Source organism: Vicugna pacos, chromosome 10 (genome assembly GCF_048564905.1).
Source record: "Vicugna pacos chromosome 10, VicPac4, whole genome shotgun sequence".
Lineage (NCBI taxonomy): Eukaryota > Metazoa > Chordata > Mammalia > Artiodactyla > Camelidae > Vicugna > Vicugna pacos.
In genome coordinates, this window is record NC_132996.1 from 25705190 (window position 1) to 25726114 (window position 20925).

Below are 20925 nucleotides of genomic sequence, written 5' to 3' on the forward strand. Positions count from 1 at the left end.
AGAAAGTGGGTGGTGGCCCATTTCCTGGGAATCCCAACCCCTGCCCCAAAGTAGTTGGAATAATCCTCCCACTTGTTAGCGTATGAAGCTACCAAGCCCTCAAAAACTAGCAACCCTGCGGCCTCTCATTCCCTTTTACTTTAAACTAAGCGCCCGACCCCGCACCTCATGGCCTTTCTCTTGCTTTCTGAGACGGCCTGTACTCTGAAGCCAAGGACCCTCACTTGGCGGGGTATGTCCCAGGGACTCAACCGAGACCTAGGGCATGGCGATCCTCTTACACCCAATTTTCCTGTATCAGAAGTGGAGCCCTGAGTGTTGACAACTCTTTCAGAAATTTGGATGAGAATAAGAGAAGGGAGTGCTAGCTGGAAAGGGGTGGAGGGGGATGAACTGGATGAGACTTGGGCTGGTTTATTGCTGTCCGGCAGGAGCCAGGAGCTGCAGGAGGGAGATGCACTTTTACAGCAGTGCCAGGAGGGTGCCCAAGGGGAGCTCTTCCTGGAGGGATGGCTGCAGAGGGCAGGGGCAGAGGAGGTGACCAGATGGCAGCCCTGAGCTTTGGCAGGCTCCAGGGGCTCCATCCATGCTTGGTGTGGGGAGGATTGGGGGTCCTGAGACTTTTGACCTCCTAGGAGGCAGAAGCCCCACAAACTCAGCATCCTCATAAACCAGGTTCCAGGTCAGCAGTTGAAGCGCAGGGCTGGGCAGGGTTGGTCTCCATGGTTTGTGTCTTCAGTGCTCACCAAAGTGGCTTCTTAGACACTTCAAACAAGTAAGGCCTGGGAATGTCAGGACATCGATTCGTCTGCCTCCAAAGAGGGCAATCCCATCCCTGGGCCAGCTCCCAATTATCGGGAAGTTCTTCTTCTGGGTCTAGCCTTAGTCCTTCCTGCTGTGCATTCCCTACCAGTGAACCTGTTCAGCCCTGCTCCATGGAGCCAAGCTCCTCAGCAGGCCTCTTTGAGTGGGGGCCAGAGCTTTTACAACTTGTTTTCATGAAGTTGGTTTGAAGTCTCCCTGCATTCCCAGAATGTCAGATCCACCCTGATTCGCAAGGATTGACCAAAACAGGATCTGAGCCAAGGAGAGGAATCTGAGGACTTAGTCATCCTCCTTGGATCATCTACAGATTCTCCTGCTTTCCTTCCAGTAGGAAAAAAGAGGAAAAATTAACTCAGATGGCCTGGAGGGGACAGCGTTTGGGATGTAAACAGGCTCAGATTGTGCTGGCAGTGGACCGAAGGGGTCAGTGCTCAGGCTTTGCATGGAATTGACCTCAATTCAAGTCCCTGTTCTGTGGCTTGCCACATGGGGCATCTTTGACAAGTCTGAGTCTCTGAGCCTCAGTTTCCTCATCTCTGAAATGGGAAGATTAACAGCATCTACATCATGGCTGTCTGAGGTTGGAGGATCTAAAAAGCAGACCCTGAGAGACAAGGATTTGTTTGAGAGGGATTTATTAGGAAGTTTAAAAACAAAACAAAACCTAAGGGAATAGGGAAAGTAGAACCAGGAAAAGAGAAGGAGAAGCAAGAGTGACTTCAAGCCAAGCCCTGGGAGGGGAACCTGGCTGAGTCCCTAGAGCTGGCTGCCAGGGGCAAGAATGCTGGGAAACTTAGACCTTGCCTGAGGGTCACTGGTAAAGGGATTCGGGCAGCCTGAAGGCAGTCTGTCCACATGCCTTCACAGATGTTGGCTGTTGGGAGGCTGGGTGGGAAGGTACAACCTGGTCTGACCCTGAATGGCAAAGGGATCCCAGGGGTGGGTGGAAAGAACAGAGGCCTCTCCCGAGGATTTGTGTTTGGATTTCATGTGATGAGCAAATGGGATGCCAATTATGCAGAACCTGACTCAAAGGAAACACCAGTAAGTGTCAGCTCTTCTCACCTGTTAGAAAGGGGGTGCAGAATGGGTGCCCAGAATTGTGTGGTCAGCAGCAGGCAGAACCTTCTGAGAGCTGCCCTGTGCCCTCACTGTCCTCCCAACCCCAGGCACTGGCTCACTGTCTCTAAGCTTCTAGAGGCAGAATTTCTCAGAGCTCCCCTGGCCCCGGCCCTTGGGGTTCTCTCCCACCACTTGGCTTTGGATAATCTCTCCAGCCCTGCCCAGGGTCTGATGCCCTGATAGCCCCTTCTGGAGAAGTCTGCCTCCATGCCACCCTGCCTCCAGCCCTGCCTACACCTCCCAGAGGGGATCAGTGAAGATCAGGGGATAGCACAGGGCTATGGGCAGAGGTTTGGTCAGGACCATGGAGACAGTGAGCACCATGGAAGAAACTGAGGTCCCAGGGGCCCATCCCCAACTGAACTGAATTTGGTTTTTCTGCCCAGCCCAGCCTACCCAACTCTGTCTACTGGGCTTTTTCCATAGAAAGTGCTCAGGGATTGCTTATGAAACTCGTATTGGTCAGTGTGTCCCAGGAACGAATAAACAGACTGTGCTTCTTGAGGACTCTGATGATGGTGGCTTTAACTGGTGATGTGAGCCTGATGAACTTGTCCCAAACCCTTTCTGGCACCTGTGATATCACAAAGGATGTCACCCTAATCTGGCCTCTAGGAGTCTAGCCCCACAGAGTGAGACAGGCCTGGGTTCTAGTCTAGAGTTTATCACCTGCTGTGTGACCTTGGCCAAGTCACCTGCCCTCTCTGAGCCTCTGTGCCGCATGTTTCTGACCAAAGTTTCATATGCACCCATCTAAAATCAGATGATTTCAATGTGATGTTAATCCCTGCTTGACTCATACCAGAGAGGTGAAGTGATTTGCTCCTGATCACATAGCAGAAGGGTGGAGGTAAGGGGGCTGGGTCCCACTGCCCTGCCCCCACCATGGCTGCTTATCTGAGCACCTTACCCTTTATCAGCTCTGCTCCGGCCCCCACCAGCCCTAGTCTGATTGGAAACCTGAGCTAACTGCCTAGCGGTCACAAGGAACTGAGCTGGGCATCACAGTGGTCAGTCACTGCTATTTAGTCATTAGTTCTCTGACCACAGTTTATTAAACACCTACTGTGTAAGGGGTTCTGTGCTCAGATGGACAGGATCCTACTTTTGCCAGGCTTACTGTCTAGTCTGCTGCAAGGCTGCACCCTATCCTAAGGCCTGGGGAACCCACAGACCCCAGGGTAAAGGTGGACATAGTGTGGTGGTCCTGGAGGAGGAGGAGGTCATCTGAATTGTCTAGGGCCCTGCCCTCCCCAGGGGCAGGCACGCGGGTGCTGGCTGAGTGGTGGGCACAGGGGAAACAAGTTTGCTCAGCTCCTGAGTATCTGCTGCTGCCTACGGTGGGCTAGGCTGGGAGGCAAGGCAGCTTTGATCCACCAACAAGGCTCTCTCGTGCCCCTCCCCAGGCAGGATACCTCCTTTGTTCACATGCACTCTCCATACATCTGTCTGTACTGTGGACTGTGGGCTCCTCCAGCAGGTCTGTCCCTGGGCCTCGGGGCTCTGTTGGCACACAGGAGAGCTCAGGAAATACGTGTTGGTGACTGGCTTTATGTTGTCTAGACTGGCTTGGGAGACAGACAGTGTATGAATCCTGACTCTGCCGCTTGCTTAGCTGTGCCCTTGAGCACGGCACCCAAACCCCCTTGAGCCTCGGTTTTGCCATCTGTAGAACGTACTTGGAATGGGAGGCTAAGAGGATTAAGTGAGAGAACAGACTGGGAATCTTGGCCTTGTAGAGGGCTGTGGCCAGCCCTCCATAAATGATGGACAGTGTCTTAGTATACGGACTCTACGTGCGCCAGACTGAGTAGGAAGAACAGGTAAGATGAGGTTAGGCCCCATCACATGGTTCAGTACTTTACAGTTTACAAAGCCCCATCAGATCCTGCTCACTGGGATCTCCATTCATCACACAGGCAGTCTGCACTGGCTGCAGTATCCCCACCTGACAAATGAAGACCCCGAGCCTAAAGAGGGGGCCGACCTGCCTTTCAGAGGCCAGGCCAGGCCCAGAACCCAGGTCTCCCTGCTCTCAGTCTCCTGCCCTCTCCTCAACACCCCTACCCTGAGCCCCTCCAGAACCTGGTTCCTGCCCTCTGGAAAGGGCCCCAGAGAAGACCTTTGTGGAAAATAAGAGGAAGGGTGGCAGGCAGGGAATGTGATTTGTCAGCCCATATGTCAGGGGGCTGAAGTTGCATGCTGGTGGCTTTAGCCCGAAGAGGGTCACTGTGACTGGTAGGCCCAGAGTAAGGGGGCAAGAGGAGGTCATGTGTAGAGATGGACCAAGTTGGGGTGCAGAGGAAGAGAAAACCAGTTGTGTGGGCCACGCTCAGCCTGAGCTAGTTGGGGCTAGCCTGGCCAGGAGGCTATCAGCCTGGTGTACCAGAGGTCCACCCAGGGCCCTTCGCAGATGCTGCTGGAATGTAAGAGACTTTAAGGAGAGCCAGGTCTGTGGGAGATGGCAGTCAGGTCATGGCCACTGCCCTTGAGGACATTCATGTCAGCTCTGGAAATAAGACTCTGATCTAAGCATGAGGACCTCTCATGTATAGGGCACTTTCTAAAAGGCAGATTCAGAAAGACAGGGTGACTGGCTGCCCCGCTGAGCCTCAGCGAGGAGAAGCGACCAGCACAGACGGCCTGGGTCCCACAAAAATGAGAGCTGGTGTGCAGGTGCTGGACAGGCAGGTCTGGCCCCAGATTTGCAGAGCTCAGGACAGAAATACGAATAGAGACCCATATATGTTTGTCAGATATTTGAAGGTTATGAAAAAGACCAAGAAACTATTAAATAAGATAGTTTCATTTTCCCACTTTGATAAATATAACTTCATGACGAAAATTGAAATATACATGTAAAGTTATGTTTTTTTGGTGGGGGGGATTAGGGTTATTTATTTTAATGGAGGTACTGGGGATTGGACCTTGTATATGCTAAGTGAGCACTCTACCACTAAGCTATACCCTCCCCCTTTAAACTTATGGTTTTGTATGACTCAAAGTGACAAAATATCAAGGAAGAATGAATGTAGTTATTATTGTACATCTGGGTGTTGTGTTGGTGGGCTGGTGATGTTTGGATGAATAATAAGACATATTTCATACATTGTTATTTATTTCATAAGATGTATTTTATTATCTTCATTTTAGCAAGGACACTGTAATTGTTATAACCAAGATTTCCACATCATTTGAAAATTCTGTATTGATGATAATAATCTGAAGGATCTGAAATAAAATGCAGTTGTATTTAAAGTGCATAGAATTTGAATATATTTCCATCAAAAATGTAAATTAAACATAAAAAGAAAATTTCTATTTTCAAAAGTTGGTTTTATTCCTTGAAATTATCTATGAATTTAAAACTATACACATCATAAATAACAAATATCTGATTTTCAAATAAAATGATTTAAATAGACATAAAATAGTAATTCAAATTTTTGAAGATTTTGTAAAAATGAAACTATTCGCAGTTTCAGTGTTTAATGTTCATCTAGCTGCCAATGTGAAGGGTTAGTATCACATTCCATGTCACATTGATTTGAGTAACATCAATTGTTAAAGACTGTAAGATGTTCCTCAGCTGCCTTGTGCATTTATTGTGAATACCACACTAATTCACAAGTACTTTTAGAACCACAAACTGGAACAGGGAGAAAAGCCAAAAAGAAAAAAAAAAAAAGGATGCTCAGCATTACTGGGAAACGGATACTTTGTTATGCAAGAAGCTGTTGCACATTGCTCTCTGAAAGGATTTGACAAGTTTAATTTGTCTGCCCCTCTAAACATTCTTGCCACTTAGTTCCCTCTGTCTGCCTCTCCCCGCCCCTGCCCCGAGTAGTGTCCCAGATCCCCCAACCCCTCACCCCCATCAGCAACCGTGCAACCCGCAGACTTTCATCTGGACAGAGTCACCATTTGTTCTTCAAGCCCAAGAAAAGGAATTTCTCTGGGACCTGGGACCTGGGACCTGAGCAACGTTAGGGGAGCAGATTAGCCTTGTGGGTCCCAAGGATGGTGTGTGACTGAAGTTCTGTATGTTCTGTAATATACCTGTGGAATATATAACGTTTGTGGTGTGTGGGACTCAGGGCATGGCCTTCTTCCCTGTGCCTAAGTGTGATTCAGGGGGTGTCTTCTTGCCAATGAGATCTCTATCCTACAGCAAACAATAAATAAGTGATGGTGCTTATGCTACAGCTGGAGCTTAAATCTAGGTATTGGCATTCACTCATTCATTTCTCTCATATATGTTTTTGTTCATTTATTTAAATCTAGATTCACGTCCATGAATCCTTTATTTCATTGTAGAACAAAAGGCCTTAGCAGTCTTGTAGTACAGTCCCATGAGTCTACAGATGAGGGAATTGAGGCTCAGAGAGGGACATTGATGTACCTAAGATCACACAGCAGAGAAGCCCCCTGGCCATGTTTCACAGTGCAGAGGATGGGTGCTGCGTTTGAGTTTTCTGTAAAATCTGAATAAGTGTTGCTCTGTCTCAGTCAGCTTCCCTTCCTTCATCAGACTCTGCCACCCAGGCCACCTGCCCTGGGGAGATCCTTGGAGGAGGGGGGTTCTGTTTGAAGAGCTACTTCCTGTTTGTGGCCAAGCGCTTCCTTCAAGTGACTCACTGGTCCCCAATGGTCCCCTGCTGGGAAGCCAGTGAGGGGGTGGAGACAGGTCTGGGCTGCATCCCCTGCTTGCCACCCCAGCTGGGTGACCCTAAGACCGAGTGCCACTGACTGGAATTAAATGGGTGATGGAAGGAAGATGCTAGACTGTTCTCCTGGCCCAGACTGTGGGGGGAGGGGCGGGGGTGCTGACAGCAGGGCTGGAACCCCCAACCCCGACCCTACCCCGAGAGAACTTGTGACACTTTCTCTTCCTTTCAGGACAGTAAAGTGTGATGGAAAGAGCACTAGGCTGGGAGTCATGGACTTGAATTTCTGACACTGACTTTCTGGTGACCTTGTCAGTCCTGGCCCCTCTCCAGGCCCCAATATCCATGTCTGTCTAATGCAGGGAGGGCTTGCTGGCTGGCAGATGTTGTGGCAAATTGTTATTGCAGGATTTACACTAAGTGGTTTGTGTTTGAATTGTTGCTCCAGTGCCTTGCTGAGTGTCCACCTCTCAGAGCCTCCATTTTAAAAATTTTGAAATAATAATCATTATTTTAAGCATTTTACATAATTTAATCCTCACATCAACCCTATGGGGTATATTTTATTATGATGATTATTGTTTTATATGTAAAGAGATTGACGCACAGAGAGGTTAAGTCACTTACCCATGGTCACACAGTAAGAGCCAAGATTCTAACTCAGGCATTTTGACCCCAGCGCCCATGCTGTTAACAGCTGTGTTCTTGCTCCTCAAATTGTGGTCCCTGGACCTGCACCATCAGCATCACACAGGAGCTTCTCAGAAATGTAGAATCTCAGACTCCAACCTAGACATGCTGATTTGGATTGTCTTTTAACAAGATCTTCAGGTGATTTGTTTGCACATTAAAGTTTGAGAAGCCCTGCTCTGTTTATTTTCCCTCTGTCACTTAAGCCTTAGGATCATTGTGGGAGATAAAGGAAATAAGTGTGTTTTATAAACTGTAAAGTGCAGTGCATTCAGGGCTTAGTGAGAAACCTGCGGCCTGGAGGTGGAGGGCAGGGCTGGGGGCCTCCCAGGAGTCCATCTCTCTGCAGCTGAATGTCATTTTCAAGCTGTCTCTGAGCTCAGCTCTGTGCCCCTCCCGTCCAGGGCTGAGACTTGGCTGTATTTCTTGCTGGTGTGTGGCTCCAGGGCCCCATCAGGTTGGAGAGAATTCTGTTGACATGGGATTGGGCTGGGCACTAGGCCTGAACCAGTGCTTCCCTGGGTATGCCAGGCACCAGGAGGCCTGGGTCTCACCCTGGCTCTGACTCTGACTCTCTGGGTGACATAGGTAGGCCCCTGGCCCTGCCAGCCTCAGTGTCCCCTAGTGGGCAACGTGGCAGCATTGATACTCCAAAGCCTTCAGTGCTGACCTGGAGCCCCCTTCCACTCTCCTCTTCTCCCCAGGGCCTGTCAGTACCATCTCTCCTCCCAGTTCCTGGGCAGGGGGGCTGCCCTGCTGGCTGTAGGAGCTGGTGATGGGGAGGCAGTGCATGAGTCAGAAGTCAGCCACATAATTGTGGTGCCCCAGATCCCGCCTCCAGCCCACTGGCCCTCCCTCAGTGGCTGCTTGAGAAGACAGCTGGTTTGGTGTCTGCCTCCAGAGAAGCAGGTCCCTGGGCAGTACAAAAGGGCCTCTGTCGCCCAGGAGCCAGGCACAGTCCCAGGTTTCATCCCAGGGTGGCTGGGCCTTGGATCACATTTCTGTGGGTCCTGAGAGGGCAAGAGTGGTTCAGGGAGCAGGTTGTACTGGGTTCGAGGCTGGGGATGGTTTGTGGGCAGCGTGTGTCAGGGTGGGATTGCTTGTGTGGGGTCTCACGGCCCACGACTGGTTCACATATGTCTCCTGGGCTCACCCACCAGCTTGGCGGCTTCCCCAGGGAAGGGACTAGATGTGACCCATCCCTGGGCCCCATACCCAGCACAGGGTGAGCACAAGGTGAGGGTTTACTGAGAGTTGGGTGGGAGGAGAGAAAGCGGGGTGGACTGATGTGTGATCTGACTGGGTTTGTCCCCTCAGCTCTCCCAGTGAAGTGACATCACCACCTCCGTGGACAGGACCCCCTTGGGAGCCCAGCTTACAGCCACTGGTACCTTCTTCCAGGTAAACAAAAAGCAAGGAAGGAGGCGGGGAGAAAGGAGTTAGAGGCAAGGGAAAACAAAAAAAATGGAGACTCTGAGTCGTCTCTTGCTTACTCCAGGGGACCAGGTACTTATCTAAGCACCCTACACATTTTAGCTCATTTAATCCTCACAACAGCCTGTGAGGTTGGTCCTAGTATTAGCTCTACTTTATAGACAAGGAGACCGAGGTACAAAGGCATTGAGAAGCCTGCTCAGTTAGTAAATGGTAGAGCTGGGTTTCAAGCCCGGCAGGCTGGCGCTGGGTGTACATTTCTAACCCCTGTGATTTACTGCCTCTCTAGAGCCAAACATTAAACTAAATTTCCTTGACCTCTAATTTGAAGGTTTAATGGGCTCCCATTTCCAGGGGAGATATTTATTTTAAGAGAGAATCCTAGAGAAAGTGATGCTTCAACCAAAGGAATGAATGGTGAATGATGAAATTGGAGGCCTTGAATCATGGATTTGGCATGAACCTTCAAGGTGTGTTGGGTCAGCCAACCCTAGGGACTTTCTTTTTCAGCATTCGAGCAAGGTCTTTTTTTTTTTTTTCCTCAAAAGGAAACCTGGAAATTTGAAACAGGGGGAGGAAAGATCAGGCCCCAGGTTCTCAGATTTGCCTGGAAGTAGAGGGCTTGCTGCTCACCACAGAGCACCATGGTGAAGAGAGATGCATATGACAGTGAGGAAATCAGTATTCTGTGCTAAATCTGAGGTCCTCTTATACTAGACCTGGAACAGAAATGTGCAAACAGGTATCAGAGGCTTTAGAAAAAATTGTGGGAGAAAATACTTAATTGAGCCTTTTTTTTAGTAACTTAAAATTTTCTGTAAATAGGGAAAAAGCTAATTATTATTCAGAGGCAGAACTGGGACCAGGCTCAGAAGTGGCTCAGCAGTTGGATGGCTTAAGAGGCTCCAACGGGTTCCTTCTTCCTTTGCACTTTTAACCAGCTTTTCTGACTGACATATCAATGGGTGCCTTCTTGATGCTGGCCCAGTGCAGGGACACAGGTCCCCCTGTACAGTGGTTCCTTTAGCAGGGACGGGGCCTGGGGTATCTTGTGTCCCCATCACCTGGTGTAGGGTCGCAGATACTGTGGCTCTTTAGAAAAGCGTGGCTGAGTGGATCAGAAATCCTCGCCTCAACCTGGTGGGCAAGGCAGCTTTGGAAGCAGATAATTATGGTGCACAGAGGCCTGTGATCATGTCTCAAGAGCTCTGCTTGGTGATGCGAGCACAAAGGGAGGAAGCAGTGGGCTCCTGTGCAGGGATCAGACCGAGCTTTGCCCAGGGCGTGTTGGTTGGGATGGGTGGGATTTGGACTGGGGTTGGGGGAGGGCTCTCCTGGCAGAGGGCCCAGCCTGAGCAAAGGCACGGAGCAGGGAAGGCTGGGAGGCGCCGTGTGCTGAGACCACAGCGGTGTGAGGTGGGCAGGGGCAGGTGAGGCTACACAGGCAGGCATGAGGGGAAGGAAGAGAAAGATTCTGAAAATGGTAGGACTTCCTTCTCCTTCCATCCCCAGGGCCTGCTTGGGAAGCCTGTTTGTGTAATACCTCTGCTATTTTACATGAATAAATAAAATAAATCATTGCTCTCCATTCCCTCAGGGGGCAAAAACTGGGCAGAGACAAGTTTGCTCAGTGCATGTCTCTGCCAGACTCCGCTTCCTCCTCCTCCTGTTCGCACTCCCTTCCCCCTTCCCAGGAAACCAGGGAGAGGCATTGGAAAAAGCCGGCCTGGTCCCTGTGACTGGATCACTGCGTGCATGGGAGGGGCTGGGGTGTCCGCTGAGGGTGAGAGGTTGGTGAAAGTCTCTCTCCTCGTCAGTCCCCTGGGCTAGCCCTTGAGGCCTTGGGGATGTTGGCTCACTCTGCCTGCTCCAGGCAGAACCTGTCAGTGCTGATGGGGGAGGAGGTGGCTGGGGCCTGGCCACTCCCCTCCAAGGGCCTCCCTACTGTCCTGGCTCAAAGAGGGAACCACTCAGCCCTTCAGGGAGGGAGGGGCCTGTCATGAGGCGTCTGCAAGCCCATGCAGGCCAGTAGTGGGGAACCACCACTTGAGGCTGTTTGGCGAATTTCTGCAGGGAAGGGAGGCTGGATGGAATAGCTCCAGGTCTTTCCTGGTGCTGACACTTGATGACTTTCATAGTCTGAAATCCAGGGGTGTTTCTATGATCTCTGTTGGGCTGCGACTGGACTCCATGGCTGTGTGCGTCTTGGAGGAGGTGTTCTAAGTTTAGAGAGTGTCTGGGTCCATCCCAGTGACTGTGCAGCCCAAGCTCATAGCCCTGACCTGGGAGAGATTCAAGGAGAGGTCCTTTCTGTGCCAAGAACCCACAGGCCTTGGGTAGGGTCCCGAGCCTGGCCCCCATTCAGCCTATGGCCCCAAACATGCATGTCTGTCCCCCGAGGGCCTTAACCGAGGGCGCAGCTCAGCAGACCAGTCCTGCCCTCCACCAACTTCAACTTTCTCATCCATAAAATGGGGATCTGGTACTCACCTGCGGAGTTGAGGCCGTGCTTCAATGGGAAATGTGTGTGAAGGCTCTTTGTATATTGTAAATCGCTGTGCGTGTGGTTATAATCGTAGCTGCTGTTGCTGCGATGAAGTCTTCTTCTTGAAAGGAAGGGCCATGTCTGATTCTCTGTGAATCCCTCTTGGGTCCCAGCAGTGCCTGGCGCATAGGGGAAGCATTCACTGGGTGAACTAAAGAGCCTGAGATGTGGAACAGATCGTTCGGGGGCCGGGATTCCCAGGAAGCCAGCTCTTCCCGAAGGAGAAGCGGGGAGTGCTTCCTGCAGGAGGGCAGCCAGGAGCGACCAGAGAACCAGAGAACCCACCACTGGGAACTTCCCTGAGAGGAAGAGCAGTCAGGAGTCTTCTGGGAGAGAAGTGTTGGCTAAACAGGAGGCCCTGGCCCCTCAGTGGAAAGAGATTAATAATAACCCTAATTACGGCATGATTGATTCTTTGATGGCTCCTGCTAGAGTCCCAGCCTGGCCCACTGAGTAGCTTTTCCCTAAAGAAAGAGTGGCCATGACAGGGGGCTGCTGGCCCCCCAGGCCCCTTCCTGTACCTCCTCCCCCAGCCTCTCCCCACTGGCAGCTGCCTCAGTGACCGACTTCCTTCCTGCCCTACACCTGCTTATCTTCTCTGCTAATTTCATTAGGATCTAGGGCTTTCTCTGAGGCCCAGAGAAGTGGAATAACTTGCCCAGGGCCACACAGTGAGATGTGGCAGCCCACATCTCTCAGGTTAAGCCATCTAATGAGGCCCGGGCAGCGGGGAATGTAATGACTGAACATTCTTCATAAGCTAAGCTCGGAGGCTGTGCCAGAGAGTTGTGGGGTGGGGTCTGGAACTGGCTGGTCCGGGGAGTGGGAAGTCCCAGAATCAGCCCTGTCCCCCCATCTCAAGCCCCAGCTCTGGGGCCAGTGGTTTGTTTTGTGGGTTTGGCTTCCGTTGGTTGTTTGGAGAAACAGCCCAGCTGGCGAGCTGCCTGGGGGGTGCCCTGTTGCCCCTGGGTCCTCAGAGGGCTGGGAGGCTACTGTTGGCAGCAGACCCCACTGTCACCACCAGACGGAACCCACATGGGGATTAACTTGCTGCTGGAGCCCTCAGCCCTGGGAGAGGCACTGCCCACCCCTCCCTGCCACCAGGCTTTCCCTCTGCTGTCCCCTTACCTAGAGCCCCTTCTTCCCTGTTGTGCTACAAATCCTCCTTTATTTCTGAGTTCTGTTGATATCCACCCTCTCCAGGAAGCCACCCTGCAGTAATCAGAGCTGGGACCAGAGGAAGCATAGAAATTGTGGATCCAGAAGGGACCTTGACCTAGGCAGGGCTGGGTTCCTGGAGGAGAGGCTGCTGAGCTGAGATGAGTAGGAGTTTGCCAGGCCTTGAGAATGGGCAGAGGAGCCCAGAGCTACAGTGGTTTCACAGGCACACCTGCTTGGGGACAGGGGATAGTCATGGCCGTGGGGAAGGACAACAGGGAGGCCCTTGTCTCGCTCCAGTCCCTGAGCACTGTGAGGAGGGGTCCCCATGGCCCTGCGCCTTTTACTCCTTGAGTTTCACCCTAAGTGAAGTTTGGGCTCCTCACTGAGTTGTCCAGGCCATGACTGCCCACACCTTGGTCCCTGTCAAAGATGTGGAGACACCTGGGCAGCAGCAGAGCCCTGGCCGGGGCTCAGGGTGACCAGGCCTCTAACTTTGTCGCAGGCCTTCCTGCAGCTTTTGTCCTCATCTCGACTACCCCAGTCAGTGGCAAGCTGCTGACTTCCAGCCGCTGGTCCTGGGCATGGAGGGGGCTCTTCCTCATCAGATCAGGCAAGGACTGTGGGATTTATCCTTCCATCCCTTCCAGCAACCCCATCTCTGCTTATCTCTGGGGGATGAGGAGAGAGCAGGTGGTGAAAGGGTTTTAGAAGCCGAGTGCCAAAAAGGCCCTTGGAGATCATCTGATGTTGTTCAAACCCTCCCGTGATACAAATGGGAATGCTGAGGCCAGAGGCTTGTGGAGGTCACCTGTTCCCCCATCTCCAGCCCCAAGGCAAGGCTAGGGTTGAGGCCCAGTGAGGACAGCCATGGCCAAGGAGAAGGGGAGGTGGTCCCCCCTCCACGGGTGTGCCCTGCCTCCTTCCCTGGGGCCCTGGCAGGTTGTTGGAGGAGGTCAGGTCTGTGCCTCCCTCAACCCGGAAGGAGTCAGTGAGAGGCAGGTTTCTTTTTCCTCCCTGGGGTTCTTGGCCCCACACTCCACACCCCTGCTTCTTTGGTGCCAACCAAAATATTGAACTTGGCCCTTTGAGGTGCAATTTGCAGTGACAAATGCTGTGGCTGGCATAGGCATAGACATGGAAGGCGGCAGAAACATGGGCAGACGCTCCCTTTGGGGCTGGTGCCATGGAAAGACTGGGCTTTAGGATTGGCAGCCCGGGTTCGTATCTTCTCTCTTCCACAGCTGTTTGGCCATGGGTGAATCACTTAATCTCTCAGGCCTAGATCCATTGATCTAGCTATCTACTGATCAGTCAACATAGATGTTTAAATTAAATACATATATAGTTAATTAATAGACTATTTTTTATAACAGTTTTAGGAAAATTGATTGGAAAGTACAGAATTCCTACATAATCTCCCTCCCCCACCCCATGGTTTTCCCTTTTATTAACATCTTATGTTAGGGGAGTATATTTGTTGTAATTGATGAGCCAATATTGATATGATATTATTAACTAAAGTCCATAGTCTATGGTAGGGATCACTCTGTGTTGTATATTCTCGGGGGGTTGACAAATGTTTAATAACAGATATCCATCATTACAGTATCATACAGAATAATTTCACTGCCCTAAAAATCCCGTGCTCCAACCCCTGGCAACCACTGATCTTTTTTTTTACTGCTTCCATGGTTTTGCCTTTTCCAGAATATCATATAGTTGAAATCATATAGTTTGTAGCCTTTTCAGATTGGCTTCTGTCCTTTGGCAATATGCTTTTAAGGTCCCTTCATGTATTTTTCTGGCTTGATAGCTCATTTCTTTTTGTTGCTGAGTGATACGCCATTGTCTGGATGGACCCCAGTTTTTTCATCCATTCATCTGGGGTCCATATTTCTCATCTGTAAAAGAGCTCAGTTAAGCTCTGCTTTGGACGGTTGTCATCAGGAGCTGAGGCAGGTACAAAGCTCAGCATGGGCCCCACAAGCCCCCACACCACCTTCTATGACCAGCTTCTTTCACTTAACATCCTGTTTTCAAGATTCATTCATGTTGTAACATGTATCAGTGTTTTATCCCTTTTTATTGCAGCCTTGGGCTTTTCTGTGTCACTCTATCTAGTCCCCACTCCTCAGACAGGTGAAGTAAGGCTCCAAGGTCACACAGCAAGTCAGTTGAAGGAGACCAAGCTGGAGTCCTCTTTCCATACTCAGGAAAGAGAGCAAGCTTGGGGCCAGGGACAGCGGGCTCTGGGGGCAGTGAGGGCCTGCCAGTCATGGGAGGGACAAGGAGCAGGGGATTGGGTGAGGTGTGTTCCCAGGATGTCAGGAGAGAGAGGCCCCTGGAGGTGTGGACCGATCCCCAAATCTATTACTCCATCTCACTCCTGACTCCTGGAAGGCCCCTCCCTGTGCAAACAGGAGGCTGTGGAAGTTCAGGGCAGGGACCAGGAATTCAGACAGAAAACAAGACTCAGGGCTGAGGAGGGCCCTCAAACATCAGACTCTGAGGTGAGAGCTTTCTCTTGTCCCAGAGCCAGTGCGGGCTCTGGGCTGGGGTTTCTTTGGAACTTGGCTGGTATCAGCAGCTTTGGGAGGTGGCTTGGAGAAATCAATTAATGCTAAGTAATGCCATTAGCGCTGGCAGGAAGTGGGGCGGGTGGGGAGGGTCTGGTCTCTGGGAGCTTGTCCCGACTGCCCAAGGTCTGGGCAGCACATCTGTTAGCAGAACTTCTGGACTTTCTCAGAAGTGTAGTCTAGGACGCCCCCAGGGCTGCCTCCCCGTGCTGCCCTGGGGATGTGGGAATAACTCGAGTAGTCCCATGGGGGAGACGGGCATGTCAGCGGTGCTCACACAGGCTGCCCAGGAAGAATGAGAAACGCTGGGAGCCCTCTAACCAAACCTGGGGCTCGGGAGAGGCTCCCAGGCGGAGATAACATCCAGAGGTGTTAGCCAGATGAAGGGACAGCAAGCTCTGGAGTGGTGAGGCTGGGGGAGCCGGATCCTAGCCATCTGCCTGCTCAAAAGCTCACTCTGGCTGCAGGTGAGAGCTTGGCTTGGTGGGGCAAGGCCACTGCAGGGAGGCCAGAGGATTCCCCATCCAGGGGAGAGATGAGAACTGGCCAGGGCAGGGCCGAGGGGATGGTGATTAAAGGGCCTTGAGGGATGTTAGAGGCAGGTTGGGGGTGGTGAGGAGGTCACTGTGTGCTGGGTCTGCAGGACCTGGGTGACCCCCTGGAGACAGCACTGTGCTGTTAGCTGTCTTGATGGCTTCAGGAGAACGTGTGGAGGAAAGAGAAGTTTGCCTCTCTGAGATACCCCTGCAGTTATGAATACTGTGAGAATTCATGGTGGGGGAGGGGGAGAAGACGTGCAGGAGGGGAGTAATTCCAAGAGCTACAATCAGCTGAGTCCTGGGCGAGGCCTGGAGACCTGGAGCGGGCCCTTCTACTTCCCTCTTTTCCAGGTTTGAAATGGAAATTCCATTCCTGGGTGAGTTGTAATGCTCAGTCATGGGGCTGGGGAGGGGGAGAGGTGAGAGGACACATGGGAATCAGCCCCGGGTTGGGTGGGGGAGGCGGTCCTGGGAAAGGAATGTGAGGATGAGGGAACCTGCTTGCAGAATGCCCACCTGCTGTACCTCAGTCACTGCCGTGAAGTGCCCTCCTGGCATCCCCCCTCCCCAGTCATCTGATCTTTTTTAGAAGTCAAGGCAAAAGCTTAAGCCAAGGCTTAGGGAAGAGCCCTGAGTGGCTGTGGCTACAGGGCAAGCCATTGGCCAAGGGGGGATGAATCTGGGCTTCTTTCTACATATCAGCTGCCTCCTCCCTTCCTGGGGAGGTAGGGGCAGGGGTGGTGGCCAACCTGACAGTGGAGGCCTTCATCTGGGGGTGCACATGGTGAGACCTGGCTCCCTGGCTGTGAACTCTGGGCTTTGACCCCTCTGGAAGGCCGTGACCATAGGAGTACATTAGTGAGCACACACTCCTAGAGAGGAGGAAAGTAAAGCCACGATGATCTCCTACCTGCCCACTCCGGCCCCAACCTCCCCAGCCTCCTGAGAGCTAAGCCAACTGCAGTAGCATCCCTTCCTATCCTATCCCCCAGGCCCTGGGCTCTGCTCAGAGAGTCCACAGGAGCTGTACCATGTTCCAAGGGGCTCCCCAGGGAGCCGCGGGCACAGAGGCTGCATCAACAACTCCCAGTGATTAGGAGGATCCATGTCAGCCAGTATTCCCAGCAAGCCCCTGATGCATCTCCCTACCCGGACTGGAGGCTGTAATCCCTGTGTGAGGTTAGCACTTGGGAGTGAGGGGAAGTAGGGGGTGTTAGACAGGCCCCGAGTAAGGCCCAGACGTGGAAGTAGTTGGTGGGCCTGAAGCCCGCTGCCCCTGTAGTGTGGCCTCTGGGGCCTTAGCGAGAGGAGCTCATCTTGCCTCAGCTCGGCGCTGCCTCTGGGAAGCAGCCCTGACCCTCCCCATACCTGTTAAGCCCCTGCAGCGCCCTTTCCTCTCTCCACTGTATGCTGCACTCGCAATACCAGTTCCTGGGCCATCATAGCCTTGTGGTTACAGGGTCAGCAGACTGTCCTTGTAAAGGGCCAGGCAGTATGTATTTTAGACTTTGCGGGCCACATGGTCTCTGTCATAACCCTGCAGTTATACTTAAAGCAGCCATAGACAGTACATAAGCGAATGAATGGGGCTGCGTCCAATAAAACTTTATTTATGGATACTGAAATTTGACTCTTCTATAATTTTCACGGATCACAACATATTTTTGTTTTTGTTTTTCACCCCCAGCCATTTGAAAATGTAAAAACCATTCTTAGCTTGTGGGCTGCAGGAAAATATGTGGCTGGTTAGATTTGGCCCATGAGATAGTTTGCCAACCCCTGGGTTAGAGCAAGGAGCCAGACTGCTGGCCTCTGCTGGGTGACCTTCGACAGATGGCTAAACCTTGCTGTGCTTCAGAATTCTGATCTGTAAAATGGGGATGATAGTACTTTGAGAACGTAAAATAGTGCAACAGTTTTGGAAAACAGCTTCAAAAAGTTAAACGTAGAGTTACCATGTGATCTAGCAATTCCATCCCAAAGTATGTCCCTAAGAGAAATGAAAACATACATTCACACGAAAACTTGTTCATAGAGGACTTAACCAAAAACTCTATCAACTGGTGGATGAATGGATAAAATGGTATATCTATACAATTAAATATTACTTTGTCATAATAAGGAATATGGCACTGATTCAGGCCATAACCTGAAGTGAAAAAAACAAGACACGCAGGGCCATGTATCATATGATTCCATTTATATGGAATGTCCAGAATGGGCAAATCCATAAAGACAGAAAGTAGATTAGGTTGCTGGGTGGGCAGGGGCTGGGACGGGAGTGGGGGAGTGACTGCTAACGGGTATGGGGACTCTGTTGGATGATTAGGTCATGGGTGGGTGGCAGGGCACTGTCCTGGGGGACCTGCAAGGATACGCCTCTGACTCCAAGAGAGACAGGGACCTATTGCAGGGCTCTGAGCAGAGGCTGACCCACCCTGACCTAGACTACAATGACACGTGCTGTGTTGGGGCCAAGTTGCCACCCTTCCCCTGCCTCACAGGCCTGTGCTTCCTCCTGCAGGACCAGTTGGGGGCCTCCATGGGCGCCTGAGGGCAGGGCACCAGGGCCGCGGGCACGAGCATGGTGAGACACCAGCCCCTGCAGTACTACGAGCCACAGCTGTGCCTCTCCTGCCTCACGGGCATCTACGGCTGCCGCTGGAAGCGCTACCAGCGCTCTCACGATGACACCACACCGGTGAGCTGTGCTGGGATGGGGACAAAGGACCCAGGGAGCCCCAGGGTCTGGAGAGAAGGGTCTCAGCTCTGTCACTCTGCTGTGTGGCTCCGGACAGGCCACCGCCCCTTCTGGGTTTCAGCTTCTCCCTCTGTAAAATGGGCCTGTGGTAATTTCCGAATCTACCTGACTTGGTGGGCAAGGAAGTAGGCCAGCCTGTCATGGGTGTAGCTAGTTGTTAACTCTTCTCTGACGGTGTAGGTGCTGGGCTGCTCTGGGCAGGGAGGGCTCTCCCCAAGGTGAGCAGAAGTTCTCAGCTTCCTGGCAGATCCGGACCAGGCAGGAGGCTAGAGGGGAGGGTGAGGAGGTAGGTCAGGCCATCCTGGAGCCTGGGAGCTGGCAGAGTCATCGCCTGGCACCAGGGCCCAGTCACCTGAGCTGCTAGCCTGCCAGGGCTGGCAGCAGGTGCTCAGCCAGATAAAGAAAGCCTCCTTTAGTGTCCGGCTTCTCAGGCCAGACCCCTAGCCGCACTTCCGTCCCTGGGGCGCCATCAGCCAGTGGATCTAGTTTCTTCTCTGAAGGAACCCAATTCCTTCAGGAGGGAATGGAGAGAGAGATAAATGGTGTTTATCTAAAAGCTTTGCTGTCTGGAAAACAACTTTTCTCCTCCCTCTGGCTTGTCTGAACAAAGAAGCCAGCCTCCAAATTCAGCCAGCCCCTAAACAGGCCAGAGTGGCCAAGGGCGGGGTGGCGGCTAAGGTCAGAGGCCAAGCATCGCCGGGCTGTCTGGATGGGGAGGTTGGGGAAGCTTGTCTGCCTGTCTGCCCTCCTCTGCCTCTGCGGGGAGATACAGAGCGCTAGGCTGAATCAGGAGCCTGGGGTCATGACCCCCAAAGGTGAGAAGCACGTACCACCTGGTGGGCACCTGGCCTGATTTGTTACCATGTCTCCAGTGTAGCACAGAGGAGACAGGGAGAGGAAGGGGCCTGCCCAGGCCTACAGAGCAGGCTCCCACCCGGGACAGCCTTGCCCTCTAATGTGGACCTAGAATCTCCTCAACAGTGGTGCAGGGTGTCAGATCAGGAGTTAGGCAGCCTCAAGTTCAAGTTGTACTGACTTGACTTTGAGCCTTCTCACCTAGTGTTAAACAACACCCACCACTCTCAAGGAGCTGCTGTGTGGATGGCGTGCGGCACAACATGAAGTGACCGGCACAGTGCTGGCTGTGGCTAGCCTTAGGCAAGTCATTCCTGACTGCCACGCCTCGGCCTCTTCACATCTGAGGTAGAAGCTGGGTTGGGTTAAGACTTCAGAATTCCTTAGTCCCTCTGCTTTATTCTGAGCTCCATTCTCCCCTGAGATGGTAGAAGGGAGGCAGCAGGGCCTCCGTGTGTCAGGAAGGCCGGAGCTCGCAGGCAGCTGGCACCCGGGTGTCTGTGTGCCAGGCGCTGAGGTGAGCTAGTTGTCATTGCCACCACTTCACATGGGTAACAGAAGCCAGGGACGTCTGTAACCGGGCCGAGGTCACACAGCCGATGAGGGGCAGAGCTGAGATCTGGCACTGTGTGGTGTGGGCCCAAAGCTCTTGGGGAAGTTGGGAAGGGGGAAGGGGAGAAGCTGAGCCTGAGGAAGGGAGGAGAAGGCTGGCTGAGATCCCAGCAGACAGCCCTTGGCTGTCGAAGTAGACACTGGAGGAAGGTGGATCTCCCAGGCACCTCACACCTCATGGTGGGCCCAGGGCCAGCCAGTCATAGGCTGTGGAGTCAGGAAGTGACAGGTCTTGGCTGTAGCCAGCACCAGGCCCAGGGTGGAGGAAGTGGTGCGCTGAGGCCGGTTTTGTGCTGGTGCAGGCTCTGCAAATGCCAAGGCCCAGGGTGCCAGGTACGGGGTGATGGCAGGAGGCTGTGAGCCACAAGGCAGCTTGGCTGGGAGAGGGGAGAGGGTTTGCAGCACCTCCGAGTGGTGGGGCCTCTGCAGAAAGGGCTGAGCTTACCTCAGGCAACCCCAGCCTCCCAGCTGAGGAGGTGTCTCCTCCCCCTTCCTCCCACTTCCCTCCTACTTCCTGGGTTCCAGCCTCAGCCTGCCCCCCTTCTCTCCCCATCTCTCTCCTCTCTTTTCTTTCCCCAGTCCCTCCCCAGACAGCTGGGCCAGGACAGGGATGGGGGGCTGGGCTTCTGGCCTGACACAGTGAAGGGAACAGCAGTCTGGGATCTCAAAGTCAGGGTCAGTGCAGAGAAGCTTCTCTGTGAATTTTGCTGAACAAATAGAGGCCCAGAGTGAGCTCTGGGAGCACAGGCTGGGAAGTGAAATGAGAGCCCCTCGGGCCTGGCAGGTGGAGAGGCCTCATCCCCAGATTCCCCTCCTCCTTGTGAACCACCCCCTCTTAGGCATTGCCTTTCCTCAGGACCTCTTTGAGGAGTCTCTTGTTGAGCACCTCTTGAGCACCCATTGTTTACAGGGAGCCTAACATTGCCGAGTTTATTGTTTTAATACCCCTGTGGGGCATGCTGTTTATGGATGGAGAAATCAAGGCTCCAAGCCATGTCATACCTGGAGTTCTTGAGAGATTTGCAGCAAGAGCCTTAGGAAGATAGAGGCTGGGGGGAAGGCAGGGCGTTTTGAGTCTGGGTGTGTTTCAAGGAGAAGAAAGGAAGGGCAGGGAGGAGGACTTGGAAAGTTACCTGTT

General features: G+C 52.5%; 1 protein-coding gene across 2 annotated transcripts in view; it reads left to right on the forward strand.

The window, feature by feature from the left end:
- Positions 1–20925, forward strand: part of GDPD5 (glycerophosphodiester phosphodiesterase domain containing 5) — an 83107-nt gene that overhangs the window by 25032 nt on the left and 37150 nt on the right. The window contains exons 2-3 of one of the 2 annotated variants that reach the window (XM_015238432.3): positions 8622–8705; positions 18084–18260. In XM_015238432.3, the coding sequence (XP_015093918.1) occupies positions 18144–18260 (117 nt within the window). In that variant the 5' untranslated portion in view covers positions 8622–8705; positions 18084–18143. The remainder of the gene's footprint in view (positions 1–8621; positions 8706–18083; positions 18261–20925) is intronic. The other variant, XM_072969184.1, reaches the window with a different exon arrangement.